Genomic DNA, 14,978 nt, shown 5'->3' with positions numbered 1-14,978 from the left:
GCAACAAGATTGGGTAACTCCTGATATGCGCAAGCTATAGACTTATTGCAAAATGTCATCGACAAGGCTTCAATTTATTTTTTGTTCACACTTGTTTCATAGGTGATGAAGTCTTGGTGGAAATGATTACAGACAACTTTAGTCAAGCAGAAAGTTTGTAGTTATTAGTTTTTATTGCCTCTATCATAAGTGTCTTAGAACATTTTCATTGTTCAATATAGTAGATGATAATCACGGTGAGTTTGACAAAAGTAACTTGATATGTTATTTTATGTTAAAATTTGATTTTGATTTTATAGCATTTGGTCAAGGCTGTCAGGTTTTGAGCATGGAGCTTATGAGCAAGTCCTGTAGAAGTCTCTTGATCCAGATTATTACTGGTTATAAGCTACTATCTGATGGCCAAGTTCAAAATTGTATAATAATACTAGTTTGCTCAACTTTCTATCAATAAAAAGAAGTCAAATTTGAGATATGCAAAAGTTATTAGAGATTTAGAAAGAATTTTTTTAGCCTCATAAACATCAATAATAACTGGAGATTTTTTGGGGCATATTAGTATGAAATTCTTTTATGCTAGTATCTTGGATAAAAATTGGATGATACTTGGTGAGCTAAAAGTTGCAAGGCAAATCAAGAGAATATAGTAGCTTACTAGAAATGTGCTATATCAGGAGACGACAAGTGTGTGCACAAAATGGACTTTCTATCGACAAGAAAAGGATTATGAAAATGCTGTTTTGAAATCCAAACACAGTAATATCAGAAACATAGAGATGAAATGTCTTATATTATGTAAAGAGACATTATGGTACAATAGAAATAACAGCATTTATGAACCTTTGGGCTAAGTTATTGTCAGTGGCATTTGGTGGAAGCATCAAAATTGTTATCATATTAAGTTATTAACTTTGGGTGAATATAGTAATGCAATTCTTAGTTGACTCTAAATAGGTGTTGACCAGCCTATTTAAGCAACCCAAGATTAAACTACCTGTTTCTTTTGTTTGATTGATTTGTTTCACTATCTGAGTCTAAATGAGGATTTAACTCAGCTTAATTTTACCAAACCAAGCTTTAGTCGAGCTATCATACTTGAATCTGAGCTGTTCATGGATAGTTTAGATTGTTTTGCCTCCTCGTATTAGTATCTATGATATTGTATTTAAATAAGAGTTACTCCTTTTCATAATTACTTCTTTTGTTGGGTCTTGGGAAGGCTTATTTTGTGGTTATACTTGTTTACTATTTTCTAGTACCTTATATTTGTTAATTTACTATTTTTAGTACCTTATACTTGTTAATTACTATTTTTTAGTGTCTTTACATGTTTGGCTTATTGAGATTTTAGAAATGTTGTACAATGCATGCCACATTGCCCATTTCATTCAGTGAAGATCCACAGCTTATCCTGTTAATACAAGTTAGAGCTAGTAATACAGTTAAACATGCTTCCATATCTTGAGTTCTTGATGTTCTCGATCATGAGGTGAATTGCATGGTGTATTTAGAATGATGGTCAATGCATTTTACTATATCATTGAGGTATAAGAACACCAGATGGCATGATAAATGAAATGCAGGATTTATTTTGGTACCCATTTCATTAGTGGCTACAAGTACCTGGACTGTTTATGCTGCTTTTGCTTGCTAGCGTCTAATTGTAGTGATCAATATTATCTGTACTAGAATTTCTAATTTTGTGTGGATTATTCTCTGTTAGCTCGCTTGGGTACCAATTTGCAAGATATATTCTGTGCTGTTCTATTAACTAACTTTTCTTTTGGGTACTTATTTGATCTTTTGGTAATATCTTCTCTTTTCACTTGTATATTCCATTTTATGCCATGCAAGTTGTTCACCTGATCTTTAGTTCTAAATTTTAAATGGCAACAGGTACCTGTACATTTGTGCTGCAACAGTGAGTGTCTACATTGGAGTATTTATAATAGCTGCAACGGGAGTTTATAATTGCAGTGTCTTTTCCTTCAGGACAAAAACAACTCGGTCTGAAGGTTAACCATTTTGGATTAACTCGATCTGGCATGTGCTTAAATGTTATTATTTCCCATTGACTTCTTAGATCTAATTAGCAGAAATAATGCGGATTTTGATATTCTTTCCCTGGAGAAATTCTAGCTGTAATTTATCCCTTCAGTGCAATTTATTCTTTCCAGGATTATGAACTCTTCCACTACTTTTTATTTCAATCTCCTTCCAGGACTATGTCAGATCTATGCTTTTTAGCATATTCACAAAGTCAGCGAACTTCTATTTGTTTCTTAAGATTATATGCTTTCTAGTAGAAACTGATATGGGATAAAAGTTGAAGTGTAACTTTGGACCCATCCCAGATTTATAATTGTAAAATTGCTTTGGAAACTTCTACTTTGTCTTAATCTCTTCTATTAATAGCGTGAATGTAGATGGCTTCTTTTCTGGTATCATCTTTTCAGCTGTTTCAATTTTTGGCTTGGACTTGGCCTTCTTGATCTATTCATGGTGGATCATTTACTAGAGAAAGTCTTGTGGTTCGACGTTTGGGATGTTTTTAATCATTATTCTCCTCATAAAGCACCTTCAACTGTGAAAGATGTCGACCATGGCCGATTGCCATCAACAGAAGACTAGCAATTCGATCTCTGGTGGAGTTTATGTTTGGGATTTGATTATGGCCGGAAAAGCATTCATTCACCAGAAGACAAATATACTCACTCGTCCTCTGCCCGAGAAAGTTATTCTTCGTGCCACACTTAGACTCCTTTTAATTTGTTTAAGTACTCTTCTCTATGCCATTCTTTCCCACTCATGGCAACCTCATGGGTTGCAAGAGCTTTGTGGTCGTGGGCGGCACTGACAAGCTCCTCGCTGCCCCCTCACTATTGAGTAACTACCCCGACTTCTATGCAGGAGGGGAATGTAAATGTATCCAAGAACAGCAGACCAGTAAAGTTGGGTCCTTTCACGTCTAATAAGAAGGCTGTGCCATGGGTCTGAGGAATTGGGTGAATCTCGTAGTTCGAGGTAAAAAGAATTTGGCAGGTATGCGGCAAGGCCTGTAATGGTCGATAACAGGTGATGAGGGTTGATTGACCATGTAGCTTCTTGGGGATTTATGAGACTTTGCCTTTGAAGGAAGGTTCGTATCTTGGTGGCTGAACAGTGGAACATCATTTTGATGACGGAATGTGATTAGTGATTCTCGTTGGATGAAAAAGTAGAAGTATCACCTTTCGGTGAATGGTAATTTGTTGCACAAGAGGAAGTGCTCATCTTTAAATGGGTATGGGCTTATGGTAACCTATGACTATTTTTGCAAGTACGTATTTCTGCAATGCTCGCGGACATGATTCTACCTGACAATCAGTTCTATTTATCATGATTGAATTAGTTACAATTCATGACCATCACTCAGTGACTGTTTATTGGGTTTAGATGGAAGATTGCATCAGTGAGAAGATTCAGGAGTTAATTCATCTATTTTTAATCCTTAGTACTTGGACCTGAACTTGCTTATTCAGAGCAATAGACATGACAATTGGATGCTGAATTCCTTGGACCTGATGTTGCTTTTTAAGCACAGTAGACATGATATAAAATACTGAATTCCCCATCTCAAGACTCAATTTGTATAACCATCGAAGATCATGGATATTTACTGGCTTGAAAGTTTCTTATGATTATCATGCCTTGTGCTGGTCATCTAATCAATAGCCTACTTGAGCCTCCTCATTGATGAACAAGCGAGGAAGAATATTTTCTGGGTTGGTTCAGCAGACAAGATGAAGATAAAGATCAATGCCAAATGAGAGAAATCTGGCTTAGAAGAGGATCTGGGTAAGATTGACCCTGATTGAAGTTGAAAAGGTCTTGATGGTAGCCTACTTATGTGAAGTTGTTCCTTTCTTCTTTTTTTGTGCTTTTGCCTTTTGTCCTCTCTCTTAAGCATCAAACCACTGAGTAGGTACCATTGAAGCACACCACTTATGAAGATCTCCAGCAATCTTGGTTGACTTTGAATGTCGGGTGCTGCAAAAACTGTGGAAAGATCTGGCAACGAAAGGGAGATATAGAGACTGAAGTAAATACTCCCTCCCTCTATTGTGTCATCTTCCTTCATGTTAGGTGACTCCTATTTTTAATTGATGCACAAGTAAACTGAAATATGTGTTATATAAGCACTGTGGAGGTATATATTCTATAAAATCTGGTCATCGTACGTTCCAGAAATAGGCAACGCGAAATGGATAGTATGAACTGGGGAGAAGAAGAGCTGGAAATTCTTAGAAGTGAGCTGGTTTTTGTGTCTTTTGATTCAGATGTACTGGTGAGTGTTCTTTTTCTTTTTTATCATATTCACACTTGATATAGTCTTATAATTCTATTGCTTCATTGGTTCTTAAAATCTATACTATAATCACAGGTTACTGATATCTTTATACCTCTGTGATTTCATTTCCTGTGATCATGGACTTCTGGTGCCACGTCTTGGATCCTTCTTATGTATAATCTCTATATAGTTTGTCTTACCACCAAATTAATCTTGGCTGTCAAAATACAGGTAAATGCCTTATCCGCATATATCTGCTCTAAGAAATTTTGATATTGTCCGGGAATCAAATAATTGCCTCCTTCAAAGTTGGGGATATTTTGTTGAGGGCAACTGACAAAATTTTAATGAAACTAATCACAATCTGACTTATTTTCAGGCAAACATTGTTACTTTACATCATCCCCTTAATTCCCAATTTTTCTTCTGTTTCCTACGCAGAGATGTAAGCTGACTTTGCTACATGAGATAAAACTTCCATTCTTTTGATCTTTACCTTCTCTGTCAGTTCGAAGCAACTTCTCTGAACTTCTGGAATTCCTCTTCATACTATATGTAATGGTTTGGCCATCAATGAATCTGCCATGGCGAAATTTTTCAGAAAATTCAGTAAGACTGGTGAGCTCTCTGGGTTTGTTTTATGCTTCTGTGTTTGATGCACAGCTTACTGAAGGATTGAAGCATGACAAAGTACACACATCAGGAGAAAATTGAGGTAAAACCCAGAGTTTATCCAAGTGCACTTGGAAAACCTTCTTGTACATAACAAAATCTTTTCAATCATCAAAGATATTTTCTCTAGTTCTTATCTTGTATAAAAGTAACAGTGTTTCTCTCACAGATCCATATTATAGTTTAGATAGCTTCCTATGATGTAGCTCTTATGCATCTTCATGGTTAAAGCAAAGATTAGCAAGAGCGTTGGAACTTATGTTGTGTTAATCTTCTCTTAATCTTTGCAGAGAACAAATAGATATGCATGTAATGGAGCGCTAGTGTCAAGTTATACAGTTGTCTTTGTATTTATCCTGTTGATGTGCTGACTAAGTTTTTTTTTTTCTCCATCACTCTGAATATAAGATTTGGAACCTAAATGTAGGACTGTTTGTTGAGCATTGATGAGCGATTAACTGCCATGGTTCTGGACCCAATAGGTTACTCGCCGGACCAAAATATTTAGCTTTGTTATTATTAGTCACTCACCAAAATATTTCTTTTTGGGCAATCCTATACTTATGAATACAAACTGTAGAATGATGTAGCAACTTATGTACCCTCTACAATTTCTTTTTGTTATATAAAACCTACATCATGATGTTTTAGAAACTAACTTTTGTAAAGCTTGGTAGTTGCCTCATATGACTTAAGGGATGACTAAGGAGGTTGTAGAGTCGATTCCAGTTTCAAACAAATACTGTGAAAGTCTAGTGATTTCGCTCAATGTATAGGCTCGATTTAGTTGATAACTTAACGGTACGGTAGCTTGGAAGAGTAATTTGGCAGGATTATGGCTTGAAGCAATATATCAGCGATGCTCAATTTTCAGCGATGCTCAATTTCGAGTAATAGCTCGACAATACATATGGTTTGAAACTCAAAATAAACGGTTTAGTATATTGACTAGAATTTGGTGATGCCTAAATATCTTTGTATTTAGGGATGGTTAATTTTTTTATTTAGTTCATATTTAGCCTTTGGGCTCTTAAATGATAAAAATAAATATTGATGGTTAGAATGTTTGCAAAGTTCTTTTTTACGGGTAAAACTTTTTTTTTTCTTCCTTGAGTGTGGATACCTTTCTGGCGAATAAAGCACGCTAGGAAATATAACGTTATATGCTAATTTGAGAAGTGTGTTTGGTAAAAAGTTTTGGAAGACTAGAGGAAATTAAATCTACATCTAATAACAGACTAAATCGACATAAAAGATCCCCCTAGAGTTTTTGATCAAAAGTAAACTTATTTTTAATTTTATTTACTGAAATGATTTAAATTTTAAACTTAATATCAGAAGGGTCTATTTTTTTTGTAGTCCTTTTAACGCTAAATTGTTAAGTGATCTACTTAGTGAAAAATAAAATGCTAATTAGATCAGTATTTTTATTGAAAAAAAATACAGAATAATTCAATGATTTACTAGAAAAAGAGGATACACATAAAATATTATAAAGATAAGTGTTTTATTATTAAAAATACTAAAAAATATATATAGAAAAAAAGTTTGTAACCGTTATCCAATTTAGGTAAAATATCATAGTGGAGATATTAAAAAGTTCTATAAGTTGTAATAATATAGTAATTTCTTGTAGCCAACTACGTTTAGAATCGTAAAAAAGATTGTAGCTTTTCTAAATTTTATTTTCTAGTTTATTTGATAAAATGCTCACCTTTTTAGTATTTTTTAGATATGAAATGATGAATAGTTAAGCATTTTATAAAAACAAATTTTTTAACATTTTTATTTAAAAGTATAACTTAGGGCTACAGCGCCGTAGACTATTTTAGTATTAAGCGTCTTTTCCCCCCGCAACGTATGCTAATGATTCTCAGCACTGGAAAAGTCCAGCTGATTGCTGCGTGTCGCATAACTGATCTATGCGGCGGCTTGGCACTGTGCTCTTCCTCGGGCAACGCATAAACGAAGGAAAACCCTTCTCGACCTCTCCTCTACCCACTAGAGGGGAGAGAGAGAGAGAGAGAGAGACGCCTCTCATACCAGAACCAACAGGCGAGACCCAGCCCGATGTGGTGGAGTTCCGTCGTCTTTCTCCCCTCCTCTTTCCCAGTTCTCAACTAGGTTTCTTTCTTCATAGATGCTCTGCTTCGCGCACTCACTCTCAGTCCTCTTCTCGGTTCCTTTCATTGTTTTCCTTTTCCTTTCCGTTCTTTCTCCTTTTGTTTCATCGAAAGAAGCCGATCCTTCTCTCCTTCTTTTTTGTGCTGCATTAAATGGCCCGATCTTTGTGTTATTGCTATTGTGTCATCTGGTTGGTGTTTTTAAGCGAGGTCACAAAAGAAAAGGATGTTTGCGAAAAGAATCGGAAGATAATGGTGTCATCTAGTATTCGTATTTTATTTCAACTACGACCTCGCTTAATGTTGTTTCACTAATAAGCTGAGCTGCAAGCATTCTGTTGCATATATTCCCTAGGATTGAAGTAGTCCTTGTTCACATTGTATATCATATAGCCATGCATACATGACCTCGATGAAATTAGACCTTATTTACATGCCCAGGAATTGAAACGCTTAGGCTAATATATGCCCAAGGATCTTTTTGATGTACTCAGAAGTAGCCACATTCTTAAAAATATTAATTGATGTCTCTGTGATGGACAAATCCTTATTTATTTTTATTTTTTATTTTTGATTCCCGATTCTCTTATATTTGAGGCAGTATAACCATAACATGGTGAGTGATGCAAGCTTTATGTAATTTAGGTGCCTTGTGCTCTGGTTGTTAAAGTCAACTTAGCGACAAAGAACAAATTGACAAACGTCAAATGTCATCCAACTGATGGCTTGGAAGCTGCTGAACATATGGATTCACAGTCGAGACACCCGTTCAAACCAGGTGATATAACATGGATCAAAATCCATGATTCATGGTGGCCAGCTCAGGTATATAGATAGATCAAGATCAAGTGCATTTCTGTTTCTGCTTTATCCTTCTGAATCAGGACGTGCTCTGTTATGCGTTAGCTTGAAATGTAAATCCTAAAGTACCACACATGCAATCAAAATAGCCTTTTCTCTGGTTCACAGTTACAGATATGTACAGAAAGGATTTTCATAAACTAGAAATCTGGTTAAGGTGATCTCACAATTATGAATAAAAACAATAATGTATACAGATGAATTGGGAGTTATTGGTCAAAGGACATGGTTTCTTAGTACCACATAGAAATTTTTGGAAAATTTCCTAAATGTTATATTATCTCTTTTTTCCCTCTGTTTAAAAGGTTCTTGATGAAGAAAGTGTTGGTGATAAACCACAAAAGACCGTGATAGATGAATCCCTAGTTCGGCTGTATGGAACATATGATTAGTGAGTGGTTCTTCTTGTAGGTGTTTGATTTCCTTATATTTAGTTTTGGTAGGTTATTCAATATTTTAGTCTTTTTGCAGCTTGTACGTGGACATTTTGAAATGCTGTGCTGAGTTTGAGAGTGTATGCTCTAATTTTGCAGCTCATGAAGATAACTTGACCTTGGTTTTACTTTCTGCATCTTTGGTTATGGTATCTTATACTTTTCTGATCTTATATCAAGTCAAAATTTCATATGAGTTGAATCTGTGCAGATGCTGAAGCAAGAGAATAAGACTATGAGAGAAGTATTTCAGAAATCTCTGAAGCAGGTATTTTTTCCTCACCCGGTATAACGAGATTTTATTTCTTTAAACATAATTTGCAATAAGAGCATGATGAGGATAGTAATTACACATATTAAACTGTGTGATTACAGGATCAGTCTCTTCTGAAATCTGGTGGCACATCTAAGAGAAAACTTATTGAATTCAAAGGTCAGCAAATCATTGTACTTTGATTGCTGCTCTTTTATGTCTCCGATCTTTTCTCTCATCCCTTCACGCAGAAGATGCTCTTTTATAGTTTGTTTGTTTCATCCTTGCTTTATGTGATTATACTTTTGAAGGCTGCATTCACTAAAATGTCAATATATTCTTCCTTTTAAATTGCATAGAACTGGGAAAGGTTATTATTTGGCAAAAATTGTCAATCTACTCCCACTTCGAGTCCAGTGATAAAATGTTCACTTGTGATTCTGGTAAAGTAATGTACTGGTGTCCAACGGAATGTCGTTGTATTATTCTTCAAGACTGGATGGAATTGAGGAAGGGTGTTTTGACCAAATTTATCAATCCAGTACCTCTCTGGTTTAGTGATAAATTGTTTGTATGTAGGATTCTGTGGATGTTTCTCTGCTCGGTGCATTTAATCTGGCAGATTCCATTGTTCATTCAATTGGAGAACACAAATTATATCATTTTTCTGCATATGTTGCTTTACAATTAAATGATTTTGCAGATGGCGGTGCTGCAGAATCTTCTAAAGGCAAAACACAGATGCAAGATAACATAGAGAGTAACCAAGTAGCAATTATTTCTGCCTCTGTGAGTGCTCATACCATTATATATGGTATCATATTATCATGACTGTTTTTTTCATATGTATTGAAAATGGTATAATTTACCAAGTCTTACAAGAGGAAAATCTCAGTCATTGCCAACTATTGATAGATCAAATATTGGCAATGACAAAGAGTAGGACATTAGGTTGGACACAATCTTTATATTTTATTTAGGCTATTGTAGTAAAAAAAAATTCTTTCCCATGGTTTTAGAAAATGTCTAGACTACTCCTCCTAACTTAAAATCTTTTGCTTCTAGCCAGAGGCTACATTAGATAAATCAGAAGTGCGTTACGAACAGAAAGAGAAAGATGACGTAAGGAATAAATCTTTGGGGCAGAAAAAGGTAAAGTCGGTCATTGCTAGAAAACTAGTGGAGGCAGAAAAGACTCAGATTAAAGTTTCTGAAGCCAAAAGTATGGAAAATGGCTCTCCTGAAGAGCAAGCTGCTATAGAAATGGCAAAAAATGTAGTTCCTTTAACCAAAGATACAAAGCAAGATGGTGTAAGACGATCTAGTCGTATTAATGCTATTTCTGAAGACAAAAGTATGACAAAAGGCACTCCTGGAGAGCAAATTACGACAGAAATGACAAGAAATAGAACTTCTGTAACCAAAGACACGAAGCAAGGTGGTGTAAGACGATCTTGTCGTCTTAATGCCATTTCTGAAGACAACAGTATGAAAGAAGGCACACCTGGAGAGCAAATTACGACAGACATGACAAGAAATAGAACTTCTGTAACCAAAGGCACAAAGCAAGATGGCATAAGGCGATCTAGTCATATTAATGCTATTTCTGAATACAGAAGTATAAAAGAAGGCACATCTGGAGAGCAAATTACTACAGAAATGACAAGAAATAGAATTTCTGTAATCAAATACACAAAGCTAGATGGTGTAAGACGATCCGGTCGTATTAATGCTATCTATGAAGACAAAAGTATGAAAGAAGGCACACCTGGAGAACAAATTACTACAGAAATGACAAGAAATAGAACTTCTGCAATCAAAGACACAGAGCAAGATGGTGTAAGACAATCGGATCGTATTAATGCTATTTCTGAAGACAAAAGTATGAAAGAAGGCACACCTGGAGAGGGAGAGCAAATTACTACAGAAATGACAAGAAATAGAACTTCTGTAACCATAGGCACAAAGCAAAATGGTTTAAGACGCTCGGGTCATATCAATACTATTTCTGAAGACAAAAGTATGGAAGAACGCACACCTGGAGAGCAAATTAGTACAAAAATGATAAGAAATAGAACTTCTGTAACCAAAGACACAAAGCAAGATGGTGTAAGACGATCGAGTCGTATTAATGCTATTTCTGAAGACAAATGTATGAAAAAAGGCATGCCTGGAGAGCGAATTACTTCAAAAATGCCAAGAAATGGAACTTCTGTAATCGAAGACACAAAGCAAGACGGTATAAGGCGATCAAGTCGTATCAGTGCTATATCCGAGAAGAAATGTATGAAAGAAGGCATCCCTGGAGAGCAAATTACTACAGAACTGGCAAGAAATGGAATTTCTGTAACCAATGACACAAAGCAAGATGGTGTTAGACGATTAAGTTGTATTAATTCCAAGGAACAGATGACAGATAAAGTTAAGAATGAAGCTTTCCCCCTTAGAAATGTAAAAGCAAAGCAAGATAAGGTGGCTAAGGGAAATGTGGCAAAGAAGGCAAGAAATGTAATTGCAAGAACTGAATATGAAAAGCAAGATGACTTAAGGCTACTTAAGAGTAAAGCCAGAGATGCAGAGATAAGAGCAATGGTTAGAGATGTAATATTCAAAGGTAGAATATTCGAAAAAAGTGAAGTCAGGAGGTCTGATGGTGATATGGAAGTGGTCAGGAATGTAATTTCTGATGTTGAAAACACAAAAGAGGACAGCTTCAGAAAAGAAAACGAGAATGATGTTGAGGAACAAGTTATCGAAGAGACTAGTATTAGTTCAGGAGTGAAGACGAGGAGTGGAGCTTCTGAAACTGAAAAAACAAAAAAAAATGGCTGCAGAAAACGGAAGCATACTGACTATGATGAACAAGTAAGTGAAAAGGTTATAACTTTGAGAGGGAAATGCATTAAGCAACACGATGCTCGAATGCATGATGTGGAGGCATTAAGTGGAACAACGAAAATCAGAAAGAAGACACAAGATAATTCTACAACCCTAAAGCTAAGGGACATCAAGGAAGAGAAGTGTGAAAATTCTAAAGATAAAACACCCAAATGCAAAAGCACAGAACAAGATGGTTCAGAAAAATCAAAACAAAGAGATGATACTTTAGAGGTAGCAGAAAATTTTAGTACTAGAGGTTCAAAGGATATAAGGAAGAAGCTGGGAGAGATGGTGAATCCAAAGAAGGTGAAATCTGGGACTTCAGAAGTCAAAGCTATGAAGCAAAATGGTTGCAAACTGATAGAGAAGAATGATGTTAAGAAACATCTAATTACAGAGGCCCCCACTCCTGTAAGTAGAATTTCCTTCATGTAATCTGCTTTTCCCATCTCACTTGTCTTCCAACATCCATGTGATAACTTAAATGAATCCATCAGACGGAATGTAGGGCGCAGGAAAATGCAGGAGATCATAGTGCACGGCAGATTAGGGTGATGCAAAGTCTGGGTCTCATTGCTCCATCAGAGTCCCCATTCTGCAGAAACAAATTAGTAACAGATGGACACCAGAAATCCTGATTGAAAGATATACTAAGCGGTCTTTCTGACAACTATGGCTTCATATATTGCTGATTAGTTTTGGCGGACTCACGTCTCCCATGCACATTTTGTTGACGAGATGCATGGGGATAAAAAGAATGTCAAGTCCCATGTATCAGAAATCCTTTCTTTTCTTACTGTACATTAAGAAAGAGCTAAGGTGTAGAGGTTAAATCCTTTTGTTCTTTACAGAAGCAATTGAGGTCGTATATACTAAAAGTAGAGCTAATCTCGAGTATAGTAGCCAAATTGCTCGGTAGAAGGATAATAAAAAAGACTACAGCGAGTGTCTTCGTGAGACTGTCTCTTTATGCACGATTCCCTTTTCGTTTCTGTTGGATAAGCAGGTGTGTACTATTTCGCTTAGAAGAGTTTCGTCTGGGTGAAATGCCTGCACTAGTTTTTGTTGGATAAGCACCCCCTCTTACCAGAATTCACCATTATTGGTAATTGGGACTCTTCTTTTGTCGGCAAGCCAAACGGCCCCTAGATTATACTTGTCTTAATATATTTGCGCGATTGTTGCATTTCTGAAATCAGCTCAAATCGACTGGTCCAACCGAGGTCAAAGGTCGGCCCCAAGAATTGTTCAGAGAAAGAGCTGCAACTTTGGCTGCACAGTATGAGTAGGGATGTTGCGTAGGACCCATGTCCTTCGGCTTTTGTTGGATCATGTAAGGTGGTGAAGGAGCAAAAGAGGGGTCCCAAAGCCCTTGTCAGGGATCTCCCAGCTTATATGGCCACCTTGAATGCGAGTATTCTTGGCCTTTGGAAAAATGGTCGTGTGAAACCTTTTGAATTCCATCCGCCCCTCCTGCTTTCGCGTCTGCTTTTACCTGCGGGTGACCTAAGCTTGGGATGCATTCCCTGCTCCGCTATCACTCCTTGTTCCCATTCCCTGTGACACGCCAAAGCCTCAAAGGCGTGGTTGAAAGGATGGGAAAGAATCGATCACAGTGCCTACTGTTGTCCTATTTTACCGTGACCATAGCAGGGCTACTGCACTCGAGGCTCGAGCTATCAAATTTTATCATATGGATAAAAAGATATAGACACTTCATATCAAAGCCAAATGGAATCATGCCTACCAATCCCATTGGACGGACCTCACACGGATGGGACCCGATCGAACCCAGTTGCTCTTTCCTTTGTCTACAGTAGGCATGCAATTCGCACGATAACATGTAGCGGTCAAAAGCAAAAAAGAGTACGGCATCATTCTTCTCCAGTTCTCATCCGACCAGAGTCGAGCTTTTTATTTTATCTTTCGGATTTCCAGCTTATTGGATCCGGCGGAGGCGGAGCGCTCAGGGTTTCTCCAGCTCCGGATGCGACAAAAACAAAAAAGAAAAGAAGAAACAGCGGAAAAAGAATGAAAACAGAAACTAAAGAGTAAAGCATGTCGGAGTGATGCGCCGCGCTGCTCCCTGTTCCCTAAAAGCCCTATCAACTCCCGTCTCTCTCTCCTCTTCTGCTTTCTACTCTCTCGTTACCACGTCCATGCCACAGTAAAAAGAAGAAAAGAGGGTCAAGTTAATCTCTCTTTTTTTCTTCACTTTTATCGTGAAAAAGGAAAAGGAGACGTTCACCCCTCGGTTTAAATTGTGGATCCGAAGAGAAAGACAGCCATGCAACTTCTCTCATTCTCCGTAGTGAAGCACAAAGCAAAGAGTTAGGAGGAAGAAATCAACTTGATTGCGGATTCGCTCCTATTTGGTTTGGATTCTATACCACGACTTTCCTTATATAGACTGTTGTTGATTTGTTAACTTAATTGTCAAAATCCTCATTTACCTTGTCCTTTATTCCTAATATTAAGTTCTCCGTGCACCGGATGCTAGGCTCTGACCCGAAGTTGAGATGGGACCTCTTGGAGCCAACGAGACGGAGACGGTAATAGACGGTGGAGGTCCGATCCTGGCGACCTCGAGATCCACCCGAAGCCACAGCGAGGCGGAGCGGAAGCGGCGGCAGCGGATCAACGGCCACCTTGCCACGTTACGTAGCCTCCTCCCCTCGGCCTCCAGAGTAAGACCTCTTCTCTCTCTCTCTCTCTCTCTCTCCTGCGTCCAGGTGTAATCAGACGGCTAGGGATTAACCGGAGGGTGGTGGTGCAGATGGATAAGGCGGCGCTGCTAGGTGAGGTGGTGCGGCACGTGCGGGAGCTGCGGGGGAAGGCGGATGACGTGGCGGTGGGAGTGGGGGTGCTGCTCCCCGGTGAAGGAGACGAGGTGGGAGTGGAGTTGGCGGAGGAGGTAGAGGAGGGGAAGAGGGTGAGGGCGTGGGTTTGCTGCGCGGATCGACCGGGTTTGATGGGCGAGCTGAGCCGGGCGGTCGGGTCGGTCCGGGCGAGGGCGGTACGCGCGGAGATGGCGACGGTCGGTGGGCGGACCAGGAGCTTGCTCGAGGTGGAGATGGTGGGAGAAGAGAGCCGGGCGGCTCTGCAAGCGGCATTGCGGGCCGTTCTGCTGAACCGGAGTGGTGGGGTGGCCGAGAGTTTCAAGCGCCCGCGCCTGTCTCCCCGGCTCAGCAAGACGTAATTAAAAGTTGGGGGTGATGATAGAAAGGAGATAGGAATTAACCTTTTGATGCTAACTCCTGTTTACTTTTGTCAATATTCTGTTGATTAAACTTTCTCTCACTGTCTGTTTGTTGACGATGGCATCGGCTGATTGACCAACTAACTATAATATAATATAACTGGTTGTTCTAAAGCATTAGTTAGCCGATGGTTTGACGTCAGATGAGGCATCGAATAGAGCAACC

General features: G+C 38.2%; 3 protein-coding genes across 13 annotated transcripts in view; all 3 read left to right on the top strand.

Moving 5' to 3' along the window:
* The window catches only part of LOC140782928 (uncharacterized), a 28,799-nt gene extending 23,459 nt beyond the window's left edge, over positions 1 to 5,340 (top strand). For 2 of the 5 annotated variants that reach the window (XM_073129859.1, XM_073129813.1), the window contains exons 17-19: positions 1,897 to 4,327; positions 4,424 to 4,561; positions 4,772 to 5,340. In XM_073129859.1, the coding sequence (XP_072985960.1) occupies positions 1,897 to 2,020 (124 nt within the window). In that variant the 3' untranslated portion in view covers positions 2,021 to 4,327; positions 4,424 to 4,561; positions 4,772 to 5,340. The remainder of the gene's footprint in view (positions 1 to 1,896; positions 4,328 to 4,423; positions 4,562 to 4,771) is intronic. The other 3 variants (XM_073129831.1, XM_073129841.1, XM_073129823.1) reach the window with 3 other exon arrangements.
* LOC140782892 (uncharacterized) lies at positions 4,908 to 12,510 on the top strand. 7 transcript variants are annotated; one of them, XM_073129776.1, is made up of 9 exons: positions 4,908 to 5,045; positions 7,771 to 7,950; positions 8,292 to 8,377; positions 8,458 to 8,542; positions 8,632 to 8,688; positions 8,796 to 8,853; positions 9,377 to 9,462; positions 9,739 to 11,964; positions 12,051 to 12,510. In XM_073129776.1, exons 1-9 carry the CDS (start codon positions 5,013 to 5,015, stop codon positions 12,189 to 12,191), a joined length of 2,952 nt encoding a protein of 983 aa, XP_072985877.1. In that variant the 5' UTR covers positions 4,908 to 5,012; the 3' UTR covers positions 12,192 to 12,510. The 7 variants fall into 7 exon arrangements, with proteins under 7 accessions (XP_072985877.1, XP_072985868.1, XP_072985849.1 ...); XM_073129767.1 differs by lacking the exon at positions 4,908 to 5,045 and adding an exon at positions 6,905 to 7,077 and having other exon boundaries at positions 12,062 to 12,510; XM_073129748.1 differs by lacking the exon at positions 4,908 to 5,045 and adding an exon at positions 6,906 to 7,077.
* Positions 12,511 to 12,658: 148 nt separating this feature from the next.
* Positions 12,659 to 14,926, top strand: LOC140782953 (transcription factor bHLH106-like). The gene is made up of 3 exons (XM_073129869.1): positions 12,659 to 13,928; positions 14,054 to 14,240; positions 14,330 to 14,926. The coding sequence occupies exons 2-3, from the start codon at positions 14,073 to 14,075 to the stop codon at positions 14,750 to 14,752; spliced, it is 591 nt and encodes a 196-aa protein (XP_072985970.1). The 5' UTR covers positions 12,659 to 13,928; positions 14,054 to 14,072; the 3' UTR covers positions 14,753 to 14,926.
* The last annotated feature ends 52 nt before the right edge of the window (positions 14,927 to 14,978 follow it).

This window comes from Typha latifolia, chromosome 1 (assembly GCF_019914945.1).
Source record: "Typha latifolia isolate L0001 chromosome 1, TyphaL0001v2, whole genome shotgun sequence".
NCBI classification, from domain to species: Eukaryota; Viridiplantae; Streptophyta; class Magnoliopsida; order Poales; family Typhaceae; genus Typha; species Typha latifolia.
This window is presented reverse-complemented; position numbering and strand designations above follow the sequence as displayed.

What these genes read in the sequence shown, in the direction of transcription:
- LOC140782892 (XM_073129748.1), top strand. Translation starts at nt 6,925, where the DNA reads ATGCGGCGGCTTGGCACTGTGCTCTTCCTCGGGCAACGCATAAACGAA. An exon ending in GCGAGACCCAGCCCGATGTG is followed by an intron (nt 7,078 to 7,770) that starts GTGGAGTTCCGT and finishes TATGTAATTTAG; the next exon opens with GTGCCTTGTGCTCTGGTTGT. An exon ending in AAAACTTATTGAATTCAAAG is followed by an intron (nt 8,854 to 9,376) that starts GTCAGCAAATCA and finishes ATGATTTTGCAG; the next exon opens with ATGGCGGTGCTGCAGAATCT.
- LOC140782953 (XM_073129869.1), top strand. Translation starts at nt 14,073, where the DNA reads ATGGGACCTCTTGGAGCCAACGAGACGGAGACGGTAATAGACGGTGGA. An exon ending in TCCTCCCCTCGGCCTCCAGA is followed by an intron (nt 14,241 to 14,329) that starts GTAAGACCTCTT and finishes GTGGTGGTGCAG; the next exon opens with ATGGATAAGGCGGCGCTGCT.